Genomic DNA, 21,650 nt, shown 5'->3' on the forward strand with positions numbered 1-21,650 from the left:
TGCTCTTAACAGGCAACGGGGGCTTTTATTCATTTCAATTCGGTGATTTTTCGTGATATGTGCGGTATTTGCTTATTTAATCACAGGTTGTGGCCGCCAATTAGTAGCAGGCTTCCAATCCGGTACATATACAGGGTGTTACGGATAAGAGTACCGAAACTTTTATAATGTGTTCTATGGGTCAATAGGAGTTGAAAATGTCTAAGGAACCATGGTCCTAAAATGTACCGTTTAGGAGATACAAGCTTTCAAAATTGGACCTAAAAAACACCGAAATTCACGCAAATGTGAAATCCTTATTATGCCTTGATCACAATTGTTGTCTTAAAATGATCGGTTGTTTTTTAGAGATAAAGTGATAAAAGGATCGCCGAATATCAAAAGAGCATTACAACATCGTCCGGAAGTATGCACCTCCAGATTGTGCTTTAAAAACAAGACTTGTAATAATTTTCGACGTTTAACTGTAACCTAGTCGTGTTTGATAGTACAAAAACCAGCAGCACATAATTAATGGTATGTTTTTATTTATCAAACAGAACAATTATTGACATTGTTACAGGCACCGTTCACATTATTTACAAGAGTTGTTCGAAATGCCCACCTTGAACTCTAATGCACAAACGACAATGTCGTACAAATGATTGACGAACGTTTTCCCAGATGTCTGGTGTGTTTCGAATTGTCTCACATGCATCGATAATACGCTGGCGCAAGTCGTCGACATCTCGGACCTCTGTTTTATAAACTACGTCTTTCAGATGTCCCCAAAGATAGAAGTCACAAGCGTTCAAATCGGGAGATCGTGCTGGTCATGGAATAGTTCCTCCTCGTCCTATCCACCTTAAAGGAAATGTCGCATCGAGGTGGTCTCTCACGGTACGGCTGAAATGTGGTGGCGCCCCATCGTGCAAGAACCACATTGAAAACGTTTCGTAGTAATGTTTTAAATTTTGAATAGGTTTTTCAGTAACCATTTGATTCAGGAGAGAGTTCCAATGGTTTATTACACTATGAAGAAAGGAATTAAGTCGAATGGCATTTTTCGACCTAGGTTTGTTCAATATGACCACGGGTTGTGGACCACACATTTAAGGAAAAATAATCGTTAAAGTTAATGTCTAAGCCATTATAGAAATTTTGTGGAGTAAACATAAATTTTGATTTGTGGCGAATATGGATGGGCTGTATAGAGAGGGATTTTAAACGAAAGGGGGCTTTTCGAACTTACTAACGAGTTTGGAAAATTGGTTGGCGCTTTTTGCAAAGAAGCAAGATCGGTAAATAAATGCAGAGTCCAGTTGCAAGAACAATAATCGTTGATGGGAAGGGCCAGCAAATGATAGTTGTTTTACAAGTGTAAGAGACCGAAAATTAAGGTTACAGCGTATCAACCCATTTTGCGACTCTTAATTTGAGCAGATAATTTTAGGCGAGTGTCTACAATAACTGCAAGGCCACGTTCGGAGAGAGTGGATGTAAGTGGGGTACCATTAATGGTATAAACGAAATGATTGTTCTGACGGCATAGATGCAGAACTGAACATTTGCTAGTGTTAAAGGCCAACCCGTGGGAATCAGCCCAGAGAACCGCAGCATCTAAGCCAGCCTGAAGCGCGAGGTTGTCAGAGGACACTTTCATTTTATGTGAAAGCTTAGAGTTATCCGCAAATATAGTAAAAGCAATTAATTAAGGAGAGGGCGAGGAATTTATTAAAATATTGAAGAGAAGACAGACCCCTGGGGGACTCCCCTGTCAACTTTACTCCAGGCAGACGCGTCACCCTGAAGGACTACCCTCTGCATGCTTACGATCTTTTAAATAACTTTCGAGGCACCACAGTGCGTCCTCGACAAGAAGAATAGAATGAGGAATAGAGTCGAAGGCCTTGGAAAAAATTCAGAAAATTACATCAATAGTAGCAAAAGTAAATATTAATATTTACTTTTGATAGTAGGTGGTTTCTTTTCGCCAGTTCTCGGACTAAAAGTTTACTCTTTTTAACCTAAAACTTTTTATTCGCCCCATAAACTATAGGGCTACTCTTTTTACTCGTTCTGAAAATGATGTTTAAAGAGAGTAGATCGTCGTCTGCTTGCCCGAATTTATCGGCTAAAAAGCCACAGGCAGCCATTTTGGAAAACTTTTTACTTCTACTCGAACTATTCACCACCACAGAATACGAGTGAAATGACGTCATGTAGCGTTACTCTTTTTTATTATTATTAGATTAGTATCGCACGAAGGCTTGGAAAAAAAACCTTGCTGAGAAGGAGAAAAATATTAGTGCCATGTAGGAAGGGTTTAATTTGGTCATTGGCAATAATTACACTAAATTTTGGGGTCTGATTCCGATTACTAATCGGGTGGTAGGTAGTAGGATCACCCCGAGAGCCCTTTTTATGAATGGGGGTAATATGATCTTCTTTCCAGCCAAGATAATATAAACCTCGTACCCTATAGATTCGAATTCTGGGAGCTTTCCGATTGCCGGTTTTGTAACTAAACGTTTACCCACTTCCGGCACTTGAACTCACAAGGAGACTACCCGAGGTGGTTATCTCCGATTTTGTTGAAACTCGTGGGTTATGTAGTCCTTAAGGTGGCATGAAAATTTCCAAAGGGCTTTAGTTTTCCCATGGTAACCGAAAACGTTTTTGCTCTCTCAACACAAAAAATCTCCATTTAAAGGGAATAGAACCTCCAACGCGTTCTTTATGGAAGACCCCATCAATTTTCTTTATTCCCTTCACAATCAGCGATTATCAGCGCCGCAAGTGTGAAAAGCCATGGTAGGCAGCGGACAATATTGGAACCCTCGGAGGGTGACAGAAATACCAGAGGTTATATTCCCTTTAACAAAATTTGGGTAACCGAGAAAATCCTATGCTTTTTTAAATGGAGAGGTTAAAAAACATTTTCGGTTGCCATAGGAAAACTACTTTTCCCTTTGGCAATTTTCATACTACCATAAGGTCTACCTAACCCCCGAGTTTCAACAAAATCGGTGATAACCACCTCGGGTAGTCTGCTTGTCAGAAAAACCCATAGAAATCTCATAGGTAACTAGAATGCTGCTGAATACGGCCGAGCTTGTCCAGTAGCGGCGCTAAGGTTTTTTCACAGGTGGGCTAATTATTTTGTGGCCCCTAAGAATTTGGTGGCCCTTACAACCATGGAGTGTAGCTACACTCCATTTTACAAATTTAGTGACCCCTTATAAAATTTTCAGGAAGCGAGAAGAGCAAGGTCGTTTTCTTGGTGCGGCTCTCGTCGCGTTTACTGGACCTTGTATCCGACCTAGAGGGGACACGTGCACGCCCGGGGTATTTCCCTAAATTCCCTTTCTTTTCTTCCTATTGTCCATTCAACTTTCTCTCAATTTCCGCTCCATTCCTCCCTAATCTATCTGTTTATGGTCTTATTGAGTAAACAAATTGATTTTGAAAGTTTTTTTTTAGAAAAACTTTTCTTGGCAATAAAACAAATTTCTAGAGATAAAGAAAATTCATAAATTGAAATATGTGGCCCTTTTAATATAAATATGTGGCCCCTCTCAGAAATGCAGGGGGGCTAAAGCCCACTTCAGCCCACCCTTAGCGTGGCTACTGAGCTTGTCGCCAGTTCGTTTTGAACCTTCAGCCAATGAGAGGCCGTAGAGTGGTTCCGCCAAGGAGGATAATAATCCTACTTGGTTCCGCTACTATCGCGGGAGCTAGGTGACGTCATTCTCTCTGGTGACATTAAATTCTTGGCAGAACCACTCTTTGAGCTCTGATTGGCTGAGATCTGGCTATCGTCTGCCACGGCGCTTGGCCCATTTGCCAGTTACACGGCAGCATTCTAGTTACCTATGAGATTTCTATGGAAAAACCGGCCTCCATGCATCGGTCGCTGGTTTGTTCCATCACCGCCAACTTTGATGAGTTGATTACCATGGTAACTATGGAGCTAATCTTTTCGGAGTTCCGGCCGGAAGTGGGTAATCACTATTGACTACGCGCGAAGCAGCTATTTTGAATTTAGGGTACGAGGTTTATATTATCTTGGCTTCCAGGAAGGGGAAGCCCACAGAGAGTGAAAGAGCGAGAAATAAGAAGGTACAGAGGAACGGATTTAAGTAAGTGAGGGTGAAGACCATCCGGACCCAGAGATTTAGAAGCAATTAATTTACGCAATAAGATGACAATATCCGCATGTTCACACGAGTAATTGGAAAGAATAGGGGATGCCACAGTAACATTAAAGGGATGTGGCAATGGCGGAAGAGCTGATGTAGCTTCAGGCAAAGAAGTAGTAATAGAAACATCTGGTTTCTTAAGCTCAGATATAATAGGTACACGAGAAGAGCGGAATTCGTTAACATGGGCCCAGAAGGACTTCGGGTTATCACGAATAAGATTAGTTAAATCTGCCTTATATTTACGACAAGCATTCCGAACATGGGAAGTAAACGCGTTACGAGTTGTACGGTATTGGCTATGAAGGGTGTCCAAAACACTTGGAGATACTAGACGCCTATTAGAGTTCTCTTAGGAACCGAGAACAGGCAGCAGCTTTAAATTCTCTAGTACGATGGTTAGGCTTAGGCTCAGGAGGGGGGTTTGCGAAGGGGAATAAAATGGGCAATACCAGCAGATAATAAATACTTTAAGAAAGTAAGACCCCGACTCTGAGATATTGGTAGACCGTAAGAAAATTGACCAGTCAACAGAGGACAGTCTGACAGAAAGACGTTAAAGGACTCATAGTCACCTTTAAAGAAATTAGGTCTATGGACAAAGGTGGGACGAGACCCACATATCTACACTTGGTATAGAACAACACCGTAATCGCTTCTGCCCAAGGCCGCCAAGATCTCGGGTCGATAGCAAGAGAAAGGTCTGAGGACAGGACTAAATCAAGTTAATTGTCTTTACAGAAAAGGCCACCATTTCTGGTGGGGAAATTAATAATCTGAGTAAGTAAATTGCACAATATACAGTCGAGAAAGGATTTAGTGACCCGACAAGAATGTGTTGTGGGACTGAGGGACTGCCAGCAAATAGCGGGGTAATTAAAATCTCCGACGATTGTTGAAGAAAGTTTACGTCGTCTACAGTAGGTATTAATGGCTAAAATAAAAGTGCATAACATGTTGTGGTTTACGTACCTGCGGATACCAGAACGATATACAACTGCAATTATGGTGACGGTAGAGGGGGGACTACAATGAGTGAGATAAACTATTAAGATATCCAGGCCCTGCGTACTTGGAATAAAATTAGCGGTGAAAGAGTAATCAAAATAAAGGACGACTCCCCCATAATTACTCAGTCCTCTGTCCTGTCTGAAAAGGGAATAACCTGGAAAGTTACGTTCACCATCCAAATGATCGTATGACCAGTGAGTTTCAGCAAAAAACTGCAATTAAGGAAGTGAGCGAGTTCATTATGTTTCTATACCGAGGTGAGTCCTTGAGCATTTGTAAGGAGGGCAGGTGTGGGAACTTGAGACACTTCACATATAATTCTAAGTTCAGGCGGAAGGGAACAGCGTAGGTACTGAGACTGGGAGGACTAGGTCCGAAAAGGCTGGCTTAACAGCCAAGGATGAGTTGAACCGTTTTGAGGTGCAGGGAACTGAGGAACGCAATTAGGAGAAGGGTGTCTTCCCCAATAAGGGGACTGGAATATAGCGAAAATACTACCAGGATTGGGATAAATAACACTAGGGACTTGAATGCTCGAGCAAATTGGCTGACCGGAAGGAGGCACTGAAATATTGAGAGAACTAGGGAAACCATAGAAATCTCATAGGTAACTAGAATGCTGCCGTGTAACTGGCAAATGGGCCAAACGCCGTGGCAGACGATAGCCAGATCTCAGCCAATCAGAGCTCAAAGAGTGGTTCTGCCAAGAATTTAATGTCACCAGAGAGAATGACGTCACCTATCTCCCGCTATAGTAGCGGATCCAAGGAGGATTATTATCCTCCTTGGCGGAACCACTCTACGGCCTCTCATTGGCTGAAGGTTCAAAACGAACTGGCGACAAGCTCGGCCGTAGGCGGCAGCATTCTAGTTACCTATGAGATTTCTATGAGGGAAACAATCGTTTGTGTTTGTGTGAGTAGCAATTCAGGTAGAGAAGAATCCCACACAAGTGCCAACGTCAACGAATGCAGGAAAAGTGTTGCCCGGCCAAGGGTGAATGAGTGAGTCACCAGTTTCATGTGTAGAAGGGTATCCTTTCACTGTATATGGGATAAAATCGTGAAGTGTAGGCCAAGAATGAGGTGGAGAACCTTGAAATTTCAAATGACCCAGTCATTAGAACCGTCCTTTTGACACTCGGCTAACTGGGCCCTAGCCTTAGCATACCTCCCTCTTTAAAGGGGTGTGAAGTCATTGAGGGCAGAAAAAGGGTAACTTGGGTCTTCATCGCGGCGTGGACGAATGAAAGCGAATTTTTCCTTGCGGTGAGGAGCACGAAGAACAACCTTGATAGGTCTTGGTCGTCTAGAAAGGAAGAAAGGCCTTCTTATTAAGCATCCAAAAGTTTACTCACATCCGGGTGGTGGAAATTTATTTTCCCAGGGTGTAATTTTCCCTTTAAAGGGAGTAAAAACTTAACCGAAAAATTGTCTGCTAAAACACGCTACGGCTTGATTTTCACGTAATAAGGGCCAATCACTCCTAGTTTCTGCTTGCATAAATGTTAAATTTGTTGATCCAGTAGGTGAAAACTATTCTTAAGTCCGGAACCGTTCAAAGAACTGATTCGGACTAAGCTAACACGTCACCAAAACGTCCCGGACAGTTCAGAACTAGCGGTACGAATAGTCTGAAATTCCATCGTAAAAGCACGTAAGACTCGGCTAAAAACTACTGCGGACGAAACTCAGCCTTGGGTTCTTACCGTTCTTGATGGTACCTGTTGTCGAGCAGCTATTGCTTGAACAGTTCCGAAAAGTCCGAACACCGGTTACCGCGAGCGAATAATTGGCGTTACAACGGTTCGATAATTTTGTTTCGGCGAATAGTTTCCGTGAGGACTAATCGAACAGTTCCGTACTAGCGAATAGTTTTCACCTAGTAATTACCTAAGTAATTATCCTTTTAATGATCCAATCAATCTACAGAAAATTGAATTATGTTGCCACGTGGTTATGGAAAAACAGATACAGTGTTTACCATAGCACCTCACCTGAAAATCATTGTTTCTAGTTGGAGAACCAACTACAATAGCTTTACCTGAAATTTGACAACCTAATGCAAACCAAAAAAATTTCAACTCAAATTATTATTTAAATATTTGAGCTATTTTATTATTTACACGCAAAAAAAGGCTCTTTGTAAGTGTGCTAATTTGTACATTTTGTTGAAAGTCCAAAAAAATATGTAGTAGTACAAAATCTTCACCACTCTCTCCTCTTTCATATCTGATATAAATAAACTAAACTTTAAATATTCCATAAATAACTTTTACTTACATAAAAAAAGTATAAATTTTGGATAGGAAACTAGCAAATGTTAGATTGCCAGACTTTAACAAAGCATCCGACTCGTTGAAATCAAATCAGCCATCTTGAGGGGCTGAGAATGGCTTATACCGTGGCGAACTAGGATGTATTATCGTATTATGAGCAGACTCAGTCAGTTGCTATCCTATAAAGTTCCGTACTGCCAGGATGAGCACGTTTTTGGTGAGTTCGTAAGTTTCCCTTTTGACTAAATTGCATTTCGCAATATCCACAAATATAGGGTTTTTCGCCCGTGTGCTTCTTCATGTGAATTTGCAATGTGTTCTTTTGATTGAAGGCTTTCTCGCACACCGTACATTGGAATGGTCTTTCACCTGTGTGTATTCGTTCGTGGCGTTCCAACAAACTTCTCCGTTGGAAACCTTTTCCACAACTGGCGCATTGATGATTAGCTTCCTTTTCCCGACGGGGTGGCATTTGAATGTCCTTGAGCATATTATCAATCAGTTCCCCTTCTCCGATAGGTACGCCATCATCCAAATCAAGTTCCACATCTTCATTGACCACAGATTCTTCATTATCATTGACATCTTGGCTTTCAACCAAAGTTTTATCACCATTATCTATGGTAATGTGGAAAGGTACGTTAGTTGCATTTGGGACGGAACCTTCGTTTATACTGGCTATCAGCTGAGCCTGATCCAATGATAAGCCTAAAGAGTTTAGCTGTTGTATAAGTGAGGCATTAAGGCTCACAAGTGACGTTCCACCTGATAAAGTTTGTAGGAACTGGCTGCCATTGTCTATTGCCGCTGAGGCCTCATTATCTTCGGCATTGGTTTCCGCGATAATGCTAGGACTGATTGTTATGTTTATGTTGCCACCCTGAAACTGTTGCAAGAATTTTGGCTCTAGTTGGAACAGACTAGGGTCAATTCCAGTAATTTGAATATTTTGTCCCAACAACGATGGTGGTATTTGAAGCTGCAGTCCATCAACACTTTGAACAATAGGTAGCATTTCTGAAGAATCTGCGGCATCTTCTGCCGATACATTCTTTACAGTGGTGGTCCTACATAGTGCACTTGGTAAATCATCATCTTCCACACTACTGTCAAATAATGTTGTTCCTATAGGTGGTTTCAGGGACGAAGAACTTTGCTCCAAAGCAGTTTCTAGTTTTCTTTGAACCATTACCCTTTTACGGTAATTTTGACGGAAATGCGAAGAAATGTGGCTTTTACGGTGGCCAGAAGTTCTAAAACGTAGGTCACAGTAGGAACACTGGAATGGTTTGGCGCCTTAAAAACAAAAAAAAAAGTTTTCATTATATTTGAAAGAATTCATTCATTTCACGCCCATTTTAAAGGTATATTTTTGTTGTGAGGATATTTGTTTTGAGACTGTTACATTACCTGTGTGTAGCCTCATGTGAACTTTGAGACTTCCCTTCGTAGCAAAGAAAGTATTGCAAACGTGACAGGCAAAGTTTTTCTCTCCACTATGAGTTTTCAAGTGACAGTCGAGAGTTGATTTAACAGTGAAACTCTTTTTGCAAACTTCACAACGATATGGTTTTTCACCTGAATTCCCCAAAAATTTTTTAATAACAATGCAAACAAAATGAATAAAATTTTACGCCTACCCGTATGCGTTCTAACGTGTCTAACAAGATCTGAAGGCTTTTTAAAACTTTTTGGGCATCTACTACATTGATGAGCAAACTGTGGTAATTTTTGCAGTTCCAAAAATTTATCCTTAACTTGGCTAATGCGGTCCTTTTCCGCTGCTGATGCAATTAAGACCTTTTCAGACACTGATGCACTTTCTGATGGGGTTAATTTAGCAATTTCATCAGCTTGCTCCGACGAAAGTTTTAAAAGGTTTACTTTCTTCTTTTTATCTGAGTGGGAGAAATGTTAACATTTTGCGAAAAGGCACTCTAACTTTTGAATGTTATAGAATACCAACCAGATGTTTCTCCATCAGCCGATTTTTTGTGAATTTTCCTATGCCTATAATAGTGAACTTTATTTCTAAAAGCTTCCCCACAGTCTGAGCAGGCATAATTACAGACGCTGCTATGAATTTGTTGATGTCTTGTCAATGAGGCATTGGTTGTGAAAGCTTTTGGGTAAAAATGGTTGGTTAAGCATAATACGGAGGCAACTTATGAAAGTAAATACATTTTTAACAGTAATTAAATTGATTTTGAATACCCTGGTTGCACTGCTGACAGACAAAATCTTTAATTCCCGTGTGTGTTTTAAGATGGGCATTCAAAACACTAGTTGTACTGAATCTTTTCCCACAAATTTGGCAGCCGTAAGGTTTTTCCCCTACAATAGAATATTGTACCATCAATGAAGATGATAATTCTGTATGAAGTATCAAAACCCACCAGAATGAACTCTCAAATGTTGTTGCAAATGCGACCTTTTCTTCATGCACTTTCCACAAATATCACATCTGTACTTGATTGATCTAACTTCCATTTTTGGTGGCGTATGCTCCAAATGACCAACTTCCTCTTCAGTTTTGGAATTTCCATCATTCAGATCTTCTACCGCATTTTCGAGAAAGGTTTGCACATCACTTTCACCACCTTTAGTTGGCAGTATGGATTCCATATTAGCAGTAGTCAACATTGGGTGGTTTATGGTAAAACTGTTACCAAGGTGCATTCCGTTCACATCAATTTGTTCAGACTGAAATGAAATAGTGCGTGTAAAGTTTAAAGCCATTCAAAAGTGAGTCGAAAAATTTAAACATACTGGAACTATAGTAAAATTTCCAGCAGCAAATTGGGCTATAAATTGATTTTGATCAAGTTCAGGAGAGTCAACATTCTCCTCACTGTCGTCAAACTGTTCCGGAAAACTGTTTCTTATAGCCTTGAACATTAAAACAAATACTCATAAGAAAAGCTAATGCCGGTAGTTGTTTCCTCTTCAAACGCATACCTGAGTTATAATGTGTTGATTAGCAAAAGACTGCGTGCCAAGTGTGACAGTTCCTTCTGGAGCTAGGTTAACCAAAGGCATTGGGTCTCCATTCTCCGCATTGACAATAGCTTCGAAACCGCCTTCAATTTCCGTAATTTCCACATAGGATTCTTTCGAATTTTCCGCATCCATTTGAGGTTCACCACTGCTTTCAGCGCCTTCTTCACCATTTTCCTTCATGTCAGTTTGGTCTTTAGATTGTTCAACTTCTTCCTCATCAGGCTGAATAGCGATGCTGCTCATATTATCTAGCAGAAATTAACAAGGGTTAAAAAATAGGCCAATGCTTTGAATTGAGAAACTATGCATTTTCTCCCATTTTTGGGAACAAAAGTAAGAGTTGTGAAACCAAGGAAACAAAAGATACTTATTATAAGTTCAAACTAAAAATTAACACTTTGAGAGATTAATTCTTGTCATATTGTTTTTCTTTACATACCTGTGGAAATAGTCAACTTTGGTCTGTGTGTTTTCATGTGCTTTTTGCAATCCAGTTTTGTTTTAAACGTTTTTTCGCAATACGGACAAAGAAATGGTCTTGCTGAGCTGTGGGTAGTCATGTGCCTTTTCAAAGACCTAAGAAATTGGTTGAAATCAGTGTAAATATTAGCTAATCTCAACTGAATAAAGTAATTTATTTACCCATTTGTTGAGAAAGTAGCATTGCAGATGTTGCATTTGAACTTTTTAACTCCAGTGTGTGTGATCACGTGAGCCTTTAGAGCGCCTGATGAAACGAAATTGCGTTGACATTGCAAACATTGAAACGGTTTTTCACCTTTAGGAAAAAATAAAATGCGCTTAACAAAATAATTAAATAATATGGATACAACAAAATATGCTCGCATACCTGTATGAGATCGTATGTGTTGTTTCAAATGAGAAGATTTCCTAAATGCTCGCGCGCACGATGGGCACTGATAACGCCTATCTCCCTTATAGCCGTCTTTGTTTTTGGTGGAATCTAATGTTTTGGCCACTGGTTGAACCATGCCAGCATCTGTAATTAGAATCGGTTCTTGCAGAGGAAGGCTCGAATAACTACGTCTATCTTTAGTGGTTATTAAGGCTTTCTCCTTTTTCATTTTTCTCGCAACACTTTTCTCACTATGAGACAACATGTGGCTTTTACGGTGGCCAGATGTTCTAAAAGTTTTACTGCAAACTGTGCAAGTGAAAGGTTTTGCACCAGTATGAAGTCTGTTATGTACCTAAATTTTGTAAAATAAAATTTGGCATTAAAAATGAAGGAATTTACACTTGGAACTTTTCAAAATAAAGAAATACCTTCAAACTACCATGCGTGGAAAAGAATTTCTTGCAAATTTCACAAAAGAAATCCTTAATTCCCATGTGAACTTTTACATGAGCCCGGAGGGTGCTGGCAACAGCGAAAGCTCGAAAGCAATTTTCACATTTATATGGTCGTTCATGCGTCTGAAATTAAAAGTATTAGAATATTACCTACAATTCTTATTACTAGGGATGTGCAGATAATGTATTTTGCTGCCCGTTCGGATATTGAATAACAGCTAAATTATTTCAAATTATAGTTACGTTTGGTCGGCTTTAATTTTAATTAAGTTTTTTTTTCAAATACAAATTGATTAATCATTTCTATTAGAATACTATTAACTATTAACCTAATTATCAGCTGAGACTTCATCTGAAATCATAACCTAAAGACTAAAAAATATTTTTCGCCAAAGAAATAGGCATTAGCTTCTGTCTTATCGGCTAGCTTTTTTCCAAAGTGGCCGGTCAACGTGTTTTCTAAAAACCTCTGACCTCACTTTGGATGGGCTCCTTCTCTACCACTCAGCTCCCCCTATCCCACTCCTATTTTCAGTTGAAAATCAGCTTCAGATATTAAATTAACTTCGATACTCTATATTTATTTTTTATTCGGATTTTTATTAAGAAATTCAAATAATCAGTAAAAAAACTGTGAAATAGATTAACCAATTAAAAAAAAAATCAGAGTAATAAACCAATAACCGAAATTATTGAATACTTTATGAGCCCCCAAAACTAATTTTGAACCAATAACTGTTTTTAAAAAAAAATGGTATCCGAAAATTCAGTTTGATTAACCAAACCGATAACCCTTGGTAAACGGTTATCCGCACATCCCTACTTAATACTATTAATAAAATACTCACATGAATACGTATATGTCTCACCTACAAAAAATTAATTTAACACTTAAAAAGTTTTCATACTTTTAAAGTTAATGCACTTTTGTCATGCCATAAAATACGTACCAAATCAGAAGGTTTTCGAAAAGATTTAGTGCAATAAAGGCAAACGTGAAAGAGCACTCCGCCAACTTTTTTGATTATATGCTTTTTCATAATACCAGTTGCGTAGTCTGCAACTTGCATGATCATTGGCCCAGAAGAATTCTCCAGTTTAGAGTCTACAGTTATCTCAGAATGAACATCTCCATCGGTAATAGCATCAGCTTTGGAGCTTTCCATGGCAGTTTTTGTTTCCGAGGTAAGGCCACTATTTTCGAGAGCTTGTCGTAGAATATCAGAATTTTCCGTCTGCAATGCAAATAAACATTAAAAGATGTTTTTGACTGAAAAAACAACTGAAAGATTACAATTACTCTAGATTCATTTTCCTTGTTCTTATCGTCTTTACTCGTTGTAAATTGAGATAAATCCATCAACTGCTTAATAACCTGTTCACCTTCCTCAACAACATTTCTGGCATCAATGCTAAAAAACAATTTCAAAAGTAACTACAATAATTCTTATAATTGACGCTGTAAAACAATATATACATTGGGGCATATGTCGAGTGCATTTTGCTCATGTGAGCGTTAAGGTTTCCAACTTTCCTAAAGACGCAGGAACATTCAACACACTGGAATCGAGTTTGATTGGGTTCCAAAGACAGAGTGTGAACCCTCTGGATGTGGTTACGAAGATTTCCCCTAAAAATAATAGGAAAGTTAGTTGTTTTAACTTGTTCCAGACTGGATTATTTTTTTACAAATCATCACCTCTGAGAAAATGTTGCCGGGCAAAATTCGCAGACAAATGGCTTTTCTCCACTGTGCTTTGTGCTGTGAATTTGCAAAGCTCCTTTTTGATTGAAAGCTTTGTCACATACATCGCATTTAAATGGTCTTTCTCCGGTGTGAATCCGTTTATGTCTAACAAGCTGCGAGGGTTTTTGAAAAACTTTCCCACAATCATGGCATTTATGGGGGAAACTAGATCGGTCAATGTTTTTCTTATGAGCTCTATGATGTAGGGAGGCCCTATAACAAAATGAAAGTTGAAAAAAAATTAAAAAAGTAAGTTAATAATAAATAAGAAAAGTATACCTTATTCTAACATGTATTTTCATGTGGTCTCTCAAAGCTATGGGTTTAGAAAACTTGAGCGGGCAATGTCGACAAGGGTAAAACCGACCAGTAGCTGCCTCTTCTTGATGTTGTTTTTTATGCTTATCCATGTGGCGCTGAAAATTTTCAGGTTTTGTAGTTGTTCAAAGGGAGTATATGAAATCAATAGAAATACCTGGGTACTGAACTCTTCTCCACATTCTAAGCAAATAATATTCTCTTCCTTCTCGTGAAGCATAATATGAGCCTTCAAACTGGCCATACGGTTGAACTTTTTGCCACATTCTGGGCAAACAGGATTATCTTTAACATGTGTAGCAGCATGGAGAACGAGATTCGATTCAACATTAAAACAAGTATCACATTCTTTGCAACGAAATGGTTTATCATCCAAATGCAGCTTCTGATGCCTCAGATATTGCCCATATTTTGCAAACTCTTGGATATTACAAAGATCACATTTAAAAGGCCCCTAAGTGAAGGAAATAGAATTGTTGTGAATAAATATTTATAAAAGGTGTTTTAGCTTAAGGTTATACAAGTACCTTTTTAATCGGAGGTTGGATTTCATCCACAATACCTCCAGGCAAGATGTTATTCTTTTTAAGCAAAGAATTGGATTTATTCTCTCGAGGTACAGGCACTTCACTCGCAAGTATTGAAACATGTGGCTCTGATTGCTTAATAAACTCAGTGGAAGCTGCTTCATCATGATTTAAAACTTCAGCACTTTGCAGAAATGAATCAGAATTTTGAAAGAGTGATAACTGGCTTGCATCTATTATAAAGCTGCTTGTTCCATCGGTAGCTAACACTACCAAGTTTTGGGTTCCGCCATTTGAAAGACTTCCATTCAAATTTAATCCAGTCAAAGAAACCAATGAACTTTCTGTAGTTGGTGCAATAATGTTTATGGCAGATTCCATTATTTACACTGTAAAAAAAAACACCAAAAATCTTACTGTATGCAAATTTAGTAATACTCTGTTTCAGAAATCATCCAAATTCACTAATTGGATCAATATAACTAGGTCATGCTAGAAGTTCAAAGATTATGAAAAAATATACATTATTAGAGTCCAAACGTCCATTATTCTGCTCGAAAAAAACTAAGATGGTTCGAAAAATCACAAATTGACATTGAATTTTGGATCCTAACGCTATTGAACTTGGAAGATAACTCTCTAACAAGTATACGTGCCATTGAACGCAAAAGGCTTACGTATCACTCCGCCTCAGTAATTTACGAAAACTTCCCTTGTTGGGGCACTAACGATCCTATCTTTCAAAAAGTTTAATTTACCCCATAATTAAAAGTAAATGAATTAAAACTTTACTTACTTAATAACGCAATCATGATAAAAAATACTCTAAGAACGGGGATTTTCTTTTGGTCGGTAACACAAAATGGCGGCGAATGGCGAAAAAAGAACGGAAGTGGAAATGACGTTTAATGTTCAGTGGAGTGAGAAGGAAAAGGCGCCAGAATTTCAAATCAACAAAACGCACGTGCTTACAAAAAATGTATTTTTCTCAGTTCATACGTAGGATATTTTAACATAAATTATATTTTTGATTGTTTTATAACCATATTTTCACAACTTTTGATATTTTTTTTTTTATAAAACCTGAATAAAATTATAAAACAATTGGCATTACATGCAAATTGTGGCTATTCATACTATTTAACAATGGATAGTTAATTTGGCTATAACATTAACTAGATACAACCGCTAAAAGAGTTTGCTGTCCATCTGATGGGAGTGAAGAAACTAGAGCTTCAAACTGAGCTTGATAGTCTCTATGCGATACCCTCACAATCTCAATCAGCTGAGATTTGGACTCTAATAATAAAAAAGATTAAATCTTAAAAAAAAAATAACAATTAGAAAAATATTTACCTTCTTTCAATTTAGATATTTCAGACGGTTGTAATACTAACGATATTATTTTGAGGATCTGGTGCAAACTTTCCAAAATCTAAGTGGCACCATAAAAATAACAATAAAAAATCCAAAAAGGTAATATTAAAATTATAGAAAAATACCTCTTCTCTTTTATTAAAAAATAGGCCAAATATGCAACCATAAACTGAAACATTCTCTTCAAAGTCTGCTTGAAGTGGAAGACATCTTAACAATACTGGAACTACCTAAAAATTGTGTTGATCTTAGTGGAATGTAGAAAGCAGCTTGAGATAACAAGTTAACCTGTTTCAAAGGCACGGCATTTGGGTTAGCCATAATGAGTCTGGCAACAGCACTGCAAATATTATCCCTTGCTCTGGGATCACTTTCTTTGACTAGCATAGTTGACAAAGCTTGAAGAAGACTTGGAAACTTACTAGAAATAAAAAACTATTTAAGTAGTGCAAGCAAACATTACACCATAAGTCTGTAATATTGAACCATAAGTATGATACTTCCTATTTTTAATATTCAAACTATTTAGAATAACTATTAAGCTTTCTTAACATTTCGCATTCTCTCACTTTAATACCTCAGTCTTTGACAGTGCCTCGCTAAAGGTCATTATTCTTCCAGTGATGGAATCTTTCCATGTATATGTCTTAGTAAAATAATTCCCAAAGTGACATACTTGAGGAAAGATTTAGACTTATGGTAATACATTAAATATGCTGAACCTTACGATATAAGCATATCTCCTGCGTTCTCGACTAGAACTCCCAATCCAAATACACCGTTACTTCGTACCTGTTGGTTTGTACCCACTTATCAATTATATTCAAATATAATACATAGCATCACATCAGTAAAACATATTGGCAACTCAATAGCCAGATAGCTCCCAACTCCTAGCGACCTCCATACCATAGTGGTACCTATCTTAACTATAGATTAAGCACATAACATCACCTCTTCATCTTCGTCTTTCATAGCATCCAAAAACAATGGTAAAAAAGCTGGAACTAACGAATTAACACCATTTTTTCCAAGAGCTAGAACAGTTTCCGCCAATGTACCTACTGAAAAGGATCTTTCAGACACACTGCATTTGGGACCCTAAGGAGAAATATGTGGTTTTAAGATACAATCAACAGGTCTATTCTAAGCTCAACGGGTAATGTTCAAGAGTACAGTACAAAAAAGTACCGTTTTTGCAATTAAGCATGGGAATATTTTTTCCAAATAAGGTGTGCAGTGGCCAGGTGGAAGTGCCTTTGCCATAGACGGCACAAGCTCACCAGCAAATTCTGCAAAAAATGGAAAGAAAAAAAGAGACCTAGTCATTCCTAAGTTAATTTCAAAGTATAACAAAAAATTAACTTTCACCTAGTAACATGCCATCATATTCTGCCTCTTGATCATCATCTTCATCTCCAAAATCACTATTGTCTTGGCATGCCAACTGGAGAATTGCCACAATTTAGAGTTCCTAATTACTGATGCAAGTGTATAATCATAAACATTACTTTGTGTTTGAAAGTGTCATTAACTAGATCCACGACTGCCTCCAGCGTAGCGTGATCCAACATTAACAGTTTAAGCTCTTTAAATAAATCTCCGAGAGTTTCAAATGCAGACAACACTACGTATCTCTCTTCATCTTCTCGACAGACTGCTAGAAGTTTAGGAACCAAGATTGCCAGAGTTTGATTTAAAGCTGAAATTTAAAAAATATACATTATCCAAGAAAACACTCAACCAAGTAGAAGTTCTTACCATTTTGTTGATCAGATAAGTTTGATTCTTGAACAGTTTTATTCAAGGTAATTGTAAATTGACCCAGCGCAACTACTGCAGGTTTCCTGACGTCAGCAGCCGGATGATCAATAAGTTTCAATACTTCTTGAAAACATCTCTCGAAATATGGCAAGAAAACGTGACTGAAGGGCAAAAATTGAAAAATTTCCTATCAGAGTACTCGTTGATTAACTAAGAACCTAAGTACAAACCCAGTTTTTGCTGCAAGCTCTCTCAGAGCGCAGCATGTGTCTTCCTTCTCCTCCAAGTAGGAATTTTCAACGCTATGACTAGATGAAGGTTGGTGTGTAAGTATTAAAAAATAAAAAAATAAAAAAACATTTACCCAATAACTTCTTCATCATCATCATCCTCATCATTTTCAATATTCTCATCATCTTCTAAATCATCAAAGACAGTAAATGCAGAGTTAGATTCATCATAATGCGGCTAAAGAAGGGTCATATGTGATGTATACAGCATTATTGTTCAGCATTTCATTCATAATCTTACGACAATTCCTTCAGTAGACATCAATGAATCCAGCATATGATCAATAATCGTTGGCATAAATGGCTCCATTCCAGATTCTAAAACAGTCGCAACTGAAGCGAACAAACTGTACACGCCTCTTCGTAAATCAGGATCATGAACTTTATCTACCAGCTCCATACCCAACTGAATACATTCTTGAGCCATAGGTCGAAACGTTTCAGTTCCAATAGTTCGTGCCAAAACACCCAATGTATCTTTAAAACAATAACATCTTAGAAATGCCTTAAACATTAACTGTTTTTCACTGACCAATAGCTTGAACTTGAATTGGAAGAGCAGTTCCACCAGGTTGTATTGCTAAGTATTGCTTAAGATGCTCAATTATTTGGGGAAAATAAGGAACCATTGATTCTTTGGCAGCATTAGCTGCGGCCCCGATTGCGCTTATAGCAAGTTCTTTGGCTTCCAATGAATTGGTGGATAAGAACATCATAAGACTCTCCAACAAAGAATTTAAATAGGGTAACAATCTTTCATCTAAAATAGGAAAAGTTGGTAGAATGTGGAAAATCAAGCGATTTAAAAAAAAAACCAATACCCAAATTTTCACAGAAAATTTCCAAAGCAAAAAACACTCCAGTCAAATTAGGAGGACTGCGAACTCCTTGTTGCAACTGATTACATAAATTTCCCAAATAGTCGAATAGGACTGGCATCAATTCAGAGTGGAATTCGCTAATCTCAGGCTATTAAGAAACAACTTCGTCACTTAACAAAATGATTTTGAGTGCGATAAACTTTGTACCTGCAAATATTCCGCAAACTGACCCAAAGCAAACAAAGCAGAGTTCCTAACCAATGAACTTTGGTCCGTCATTCCGCAACAGATTAATTTCAAAAAGGTATGCAAGTGTCTGCGTTCAATTTGAGATTAATAAAAGTTGATATCTAAACATAAGGACAAATATAGCAAGACCATACTTGTGTCTAATATACTCGGAACAACCCTCTGCTAACACGGCTAAGGCAGTATACCCGGCTTTACGAGGATAAATATTGGTGTCACATAAAGCTGGTTCCAAATATTTCATCTAGACGTATAAATCAAGTTCAGTTAAATTATGTTACTTCTTAATAAAGCAAAGATAGAAATTAAGCTTTTAACAAACATACAAGGGTGGGGAAAAGTTTTTCAGGGGGCAAATGAAGAGCCATAATGTCCAAGACTTGAGGTGCAAACGAGTCTACAGACTGAGTATCATCGTCTTCATCATCTGACTGGTCTTCATCAGCAAGATCTTTATTCAAAGGATTGCACATGATAGGAAAAATTGTGTCCAAAATTGAGGGAATGAGATTGTTCTTTAAAACGACCTAAAAATTCAACATTTTTTTTCATTTCAATCTGAAGGAATATTAAAGAGTAAAATTTACTTTTTTCTTTAACTTGATAACTTTAGAAACTACAGATAAAGATTTAACCCTGATATTTTCTGATAAACTCGAATTGGATGAGATCTACAAAGCAGTAAAAGCTCCTATTACATTTGAAATTATTAAATCCTTAAGCAAATATATAAAACTATATATATATATATATATATATATATATTTATATATATATATTACCTCTAGACACATTAGTATAACAGGTTTGATATGTGGAACTACAATAGAAACTTCAATTTCTATCAATTCCTCAAAAATATCCATAGAGAGCACTGCTTCTTCCTCATCAGCGGATATTAAGTTTCTAATGACATTCATAACTTGAGGAATTAAGGCTTGAAATTTATTCTGAAATAAATATTTTTTTTAAACTTTTTTTTAAAACTTTATTTAATTCAACTAAAAAATCCACCAGTTCATTTGATCCAATGTAGGGCACTAAATTAGTTAAAGTCCTGTGAAAAAAAGAGAAGGATTTTGAATATTAAATACAAGTTCAGCAGGATTTAGCTTATTTACTGGACAGTTAGGGATGCTACAGATGGGCTAGAGTCCTGTAACGTTTTTGAAAAAAGAATAATGAGGCCTTGCAAGTGAGGCTTGAGCTGTTCCGCAGCAACAGATGTGACAATATTGAAGGTAAACAAACCAATCTATAGAAAATAGGATTTATATATAAATTTCAGTTTAATTTACACCATAAATCTCAACTTACTTCTCTTTCAAGAACGTTATTGCTATTGGTAGATTGATTCAAAAAGAAAAGCAAGTCCGGCCATTGGTTTTGAGCCAAATCGTGTTTTGCGATGGATCCTATCACTTGAGCTATTGAATTCTTAACCACTTTTCTACAATCAAATTGAAGAGCATGAATTGCCAAGTATATAAGAGATATAGGAAAAAAAAAGGTGGCTCACTCAGGTTCTGATAAAAGTATTTTTAGCAGTTCTTGTTTTACTCTTTCTTTAGTTTCCTTATCAATTTGTGACCAATGGCTGGCTTTCGATATTTTTCGCCTTATAAGAATGGCAGCGTATTGACGTACCTAAGGTAACATAAGCTACATACATAATGCAAGTGACTAGTAATGCAAGCAGTTTTACCTGAACATTAGAAGAATTTGTCAACGTTGAAATTAAAGCTACAATTATTGCAGGGTTTTTAAATGCCTCTTTCAATTCGTTAGTAGCCTAAAAACGCGGTATCATTCAAGATTAATTTTAAAATATATTAATATGTAACATTAAGCATTCAGGGTCCAGGGATGGGATTTAGCACATTGAAATTCCATAGGGGTGCGTCACGTGGTAGTGACACTTCATCGACCAAGGCTGGGACTTAAAGGTTTACCTTCTAAGCAATTACCTGTATTAAGACATTGTTATCCGGAACTAGAAGCCTCAAGAGAATGTTTTCCAATGGATTATCCATTTAAACTTTTTTAAAACCAACACAGCAATACCCTTTAATAACTCAAATACGTCGCACCGGATTCCACGTACAACCGGTTCTGATATTTTAATGTAGACGACGCAAAGCAGCGTTGCCAGATTCCAAGCGGGGCATGGACATTGAGTTGGGAATTCCAATCAAAACTGCTCCCCGCGAAACAAGTTTTTTAAAATTACGAATGTGCCGTCCATGATAGACATAATAAAGAAATAGACACCTTACGCGGAATTTGATTTGCCAAAAATATACGGGAGCGATAACTAGCAGACAACCGCGGCAGTTGTTCCGTATTCCTGGCTTAGCTAATCTATATATGTATATACTTTTTCTACGTTAGGCCTAGCATATTTATTTATTTATTTATATATTTCTTTAATTAAAGTTAGGGTTAGGGTATTTTGTTTGTGATAATTATATGAATTGATGGGAACTCCAATCGCTTAGCAAAAGTGACAAAAGTTAATAATTTTTTGGAAGACTAATTCTTTTGGTGATCTTCGCCATGGTCAAGGACAAAGACAGTGGAGTCCTGGCGGACTCTGCTTCCAAGAGCTTCCAAACTCCATACATTCGACGTGATGTTATCGACAGTAGTATTGACTGGGTTAGTTGTAAAGCTTGTCGTCGATGGGTACTCTTAGAGAATACGCCGCTATTCAACCAAATCAAGCTCGAGGATATAAACGACTCGACTCCGTTTACCTGTAAATTTTGTACCA

General features: G+C 37.6%; 2 protein-coding genes across 6 annotated transcripts; both read right to left on the minus strand.

Moving 5' to 3' along the window:
• Positions 1 to 7,313: 7,313 nt before the first annotated feature.
• On the minus strand, positions 7,314 to 15,238 carry LOC149926469 (zinc finger protein 236-like). 5 transcript variants are annotated; one of them, XM_090159370.1, is made up of 22 exons: positions 15,173 to 15,238; positions 14,377 to 14,765; positions 14,007 to 14,303; positions 13,811 to 13,947; positions 13,484 to 13,744; positions 13,262 to 13,414; positions 13,079 to 13,196; positions 12,735 to 13,019; positions 12,633 to 12,653; positions 11,758 to 11,907; positions 11,321 to 11,681; positions 11,113 to 11,248; positions 10,910 to 11,046; positions 10,429 to 10,718; positions 10,240 to 10,359; positions 10,140 to 10,173; positions 9,867 to 10,070; positions 9,685 to 9,804; positions 9,437 to 9,592; positions 9,111 to 9,368; positions 8,881 to 9,048; positions 7,314 to 8,766 (listed from the first exon to the last, which is right to left on the minus strand). In XM_090159370.1, the coding sequence occupies exons 2-22, from the start codon at positions 14,755 to 14,757 to the stop codon at positions 7,634 to 7,636; spliced, it is 4,920 nt and encodes a 1,639-aa protein (XP_090015496.1). In that variant the 5' UTR covers positions 14,758 to 14,765; positions 15,173 to 15,238; the 3' UTR covers positions 7,314 to 7,633. The 5 variants fall into 5 exon arrangements, with proteins under 5 accessions (XP_090015496.1, XP_090015495.1, XP_090015492.1 ...); XM_090159369.1 differs by having other exon boundaries at positions 9,867 to 10,173; positions 13,085 to 13,196; XM_090159366.1 differs by having other exon boundaries at positions 9,867 to 10,173.
• A 116-nt stretch (positions 15,239 to 15,354) lies between these two features.
• On the minus strand, positions 15,355 to 21,040 carry LOC149926470 (importin-4-like). Its single transcript, XM_090159375.1, has 26 exons — positions 20,845 to 21,040; positions 20,583 to 20,669; positions 20,397 to 20,524; positions 20,195 to 20,327; positions 19,999 to 20,132; positions 19,892 to 19,934; positions 19,660 to 19,827; positions 19,465 to 19,548; positions 19,204 to 19,404; positions 19,012 to 19,121; positions 18,836 to 18,944; positions 18,629 to 18,776; positions 18,340 to 18,567; positions 18,049 to 18,284; positions 17,882 to 17,985; positions 17,748 to 17,825; positions 17,515 to 17,678; positions 17,265 to 17,455; positions 17,125 to 17,200; positions 16,945 to 17,045; positions 16,708 to 16,854; positions 16,481 to 16,545; positions 16,042 to 16,174; positions 15,879 to 15,983; positions 15,733 to 15,811; positions 15,355 to 15,675 (listed from the first exon to the last, which is right to left on the minus strand). The coding sequence occupies exons 1-26, from the start codon at positions 20,908 to 20,910 to the stop codon at positions 15,548 to 15,550; spliced, it is 3,246 nt and encodes a 1,081-aa protein (XP_090015501.1). The 5' UTR covers positions 20,911 to 21,040; the 3' UTR covers positions 15,355 to 15,547.
• Positions 21,041 to 21,650: the final 610 nt, after the last annotated feature.

Source organism: Leiobunum rupestre, chromosome 9 (assembly GCF_980474605.1).
Source record: "Leiobunum rupestre chromosome 9, qqLeiRupe1.1.hap1, whole genome shotgun sequence".
In the NCBI taxonomy this organism is placed as follows: domain Eukaryota; kingdom Metazoa; phylum Arthropoda; class Arachnida; order Opiliones; family Sclerosomatidae; genus Leiobunum; species Leiobunum rupestre.

Bases quoted from the DNA above. Each gene is read 5' to 3' on its own strand.
- LOC149926469 (XM_090159366.1), bottom strand. From the start codon at position 14,757: ATGGAATCTGCCATAAACATTATTGCACCAACTACAGAAAGTTCATTG. The intron at 10,719-10,909 runs GTATGTAAAGAA...AATTTCTGCTAG, and splicing joins AAAGTTGACTATTTCCACAG to ATAATATGAGCAGCATCGCT. The intron at 9,805-9,866 runs GTGGGTTTTGAT...ATTCTATTGTAG, and splicing joins ACATTTGAGAGTTCATTCTG to GGGAAAAACCTTACGGCTGC.
- LOC149926470 (XM_090159375.1), bottom strand. From the start codon at position 20,910: ATGGATAATCCATTGGAAAACATTCTCTTGAGGCTTCTAGTTCCGGAT. The intron at 19,935-19,998 runs GTAAATAAGCTA...TTTTTTTCACAG, and splicing joins GTAGCATCCCTAACTGTCCA to GACTTTAACTAATTTAGTGC. The intron at 18,777-18,835 runs GTACAAAGTTTA...GTTTCTTAATAG, and splicing joins AGTTTGCGGAATATTTGCAG to CCTGAGATTAGCGAATTCCA.